Source organism: Pterocles gutturalis, unplaced genomic scaffold (genome assembly GCF_000699245.1).
Source record: "Pterocles gutturalis isolate BGI_N339 unplaced genomic scaffold, ASM69924v1 scaffold13189, whole genome shotgun sequence".
NCBI classification, from domain to species: domain Eukaryota; kingdom Metazoa; phylum Chordata; class Aves; order Pterocliformes; family Pteroclidae; genus Pterocles; species Pterocles gutturalis.
Genome location: NW_010133361.1, coordinates 12,512 through 14,208, shown reverse-complemented (window position 1 = coordinate 14,208; position 1,697 = coordinate 12,512). Strand labels below are relative to the sequence as shown.

Here is a 1,697-nt window from a genome sequence, read left to right as displayed (position 1 = left end):
TGGTCCAGCCAGGGATGGGATGCAGAGGGGTACCCCTGTGATGGGCAGAGCTGAGTGGTGGGCACTGCTCTGAGTGCTGCTCTGTTGTACAAAGGTGACCTGTGCCTGTGCTCTACGACAGCTGAGAGCGTGGGGACTGATCCTGCATGGTGCTGGGGCTCGATGGAGGTGGGAGTCTGCTGCTTCTTCAAGTGTAAAAACAGAACATCCAGTCTGATGTTGAATTCATCCCTCTTTGCCTCCTAACTTCCCCACTGGTAAAATGAGGATGAGGATGCTTAGATTTTAGGATGTCCCTCAGGCTTCCCAGTTGGCCCCTTCCTTGCGTCAGGGTCTCATGTCGGTGTTTTCAAAGCACCTCAGTCTTTGGCTCAGGCGATCTCGAGGATTGTTTTCAAGGGTATGAGCTGCTGTGGCTGCCACCTTTGTTTTTGTTGCTGTATTTATATGGATTGGATGCTCTCCTGGAATTGTTTTCACGTTCCTGAGCTGGGTTTTGCTGGCAGCGCTCACCGGGAAGCCTGTGTTTATCCCTGCATCCTTCGGATGCGCGGGGGAAAGGGAGGTGTTGGGGGTCGGGTCATGGGCTGGCACCGAGTCCTGCGCCACGCTCCGCTCTGCCGTGCCACCACGGGACCCTCTGCTCCCCTCCGAGCACGTGTGGTTGATTTCTGCACTGGAGGTGAATTTCGTGCCACTGGTTCCAGTTTTGTTCCTGGGTTTGTAAACTGTCTGAAGAGGCAGAGCCTCATCCTCACCCAGTCCTGCATTCAGTGGGGTTATGAACCCTCAGGTGGAGGAGGAGGAGTGGGGTTAGGAGCCTCAGGCAGTGTCTGAAAGTGTCTCTTGATATGCTCAGGTGGCTGGTAACTAAATTCTGAACTCCTTTTCATGTTTTTCAGCTCTGAAAAGATCTTTTGAGGTCGAGGAGGTAGATCAGTCTTCAAATTCCTCCACCCCACAAAGACGGACCCCGAACCCCCTCCTCAGGTCCACAGTGTCCACCTCCACACAGAAGTTTCAGGAACTCGGCACCAGGAATTTGGAGCCATCTGCCCGACATGTGGACCCCACGGGCCAAAGATCGCCCAAGCCCTCTTTGAGGAGAGTGGAGCTCTCTGGACCCAAACTGCCCGAGCCGGTGTCCAGAAGAACAGAAATCTCCATTGACATCTCGTCCAAGCAGGTGGAGAACTCCACCTCAGGGTTGTCGAGGTTTGGCCTCAAACGAGCAGATGTGCTGGGGCACAAACCCCCCGAGCCCACCCCACGGAGGACTGAGATCACCCTCGGCAAGCCCCAGGAGCCGGGTCTCCGGAGGGTGGACGCGCCACCATCAAAGATCCCTGAGATGCCCCAGCGAAGAGCCGAGGCGGCCAACGCTCCCGTGCCCGACGTGGCCACCAAGCGCGTGGAGATTCAGGTAGCAAAGGCTGCTGAGGTCCCCCCCCGGCACGCCAAGCGGGGGGTTCGGAGCCTCCCCTGGCCCCCCAGCCTCCCCAGGCAGAGCCAAAGCCGCAGCCGGCACTGATGGAGAGCCCACCAAAGAGAGAAGAAGGTGAGTAGAGCTGCGGGCAGCTGCTTGGGTGAAATGCTGGTTGATGTCTGCCTTGGGTCCTTGCTGTGGGATCAGAGTCCGTGCGGGGATGCCAAAGGTTGCGTGCTGCTCTTTCGGCTCCCGTGGTGATGCCCTTGGG

At 57.6% G+C, this 1,697-nt stretch overlaps 1 protein-coding gene across 1 annotated transcript in view; it reads left to right on the top strand.

Moving 5' to 3' along the window:
- Positions 1-901: 901 nt before the first annotated feature.
- LOC104467433 (septin-9-like) overlaps positions 902-1,697 on the top strand; it is a gene marked incomplete at its 5' end in the record, with an annotated part of 1,572 nt that continues 776 nt past the window's right edge. The window contains 2 exon segments of the mRNA XM_010081206.1: positions 902-1,448; positions 1,451-1,559. Coding sequence (XP_010079508.1) covers positions 902-1,448; positions 1,451-1,559 — 656 coding nt within the window.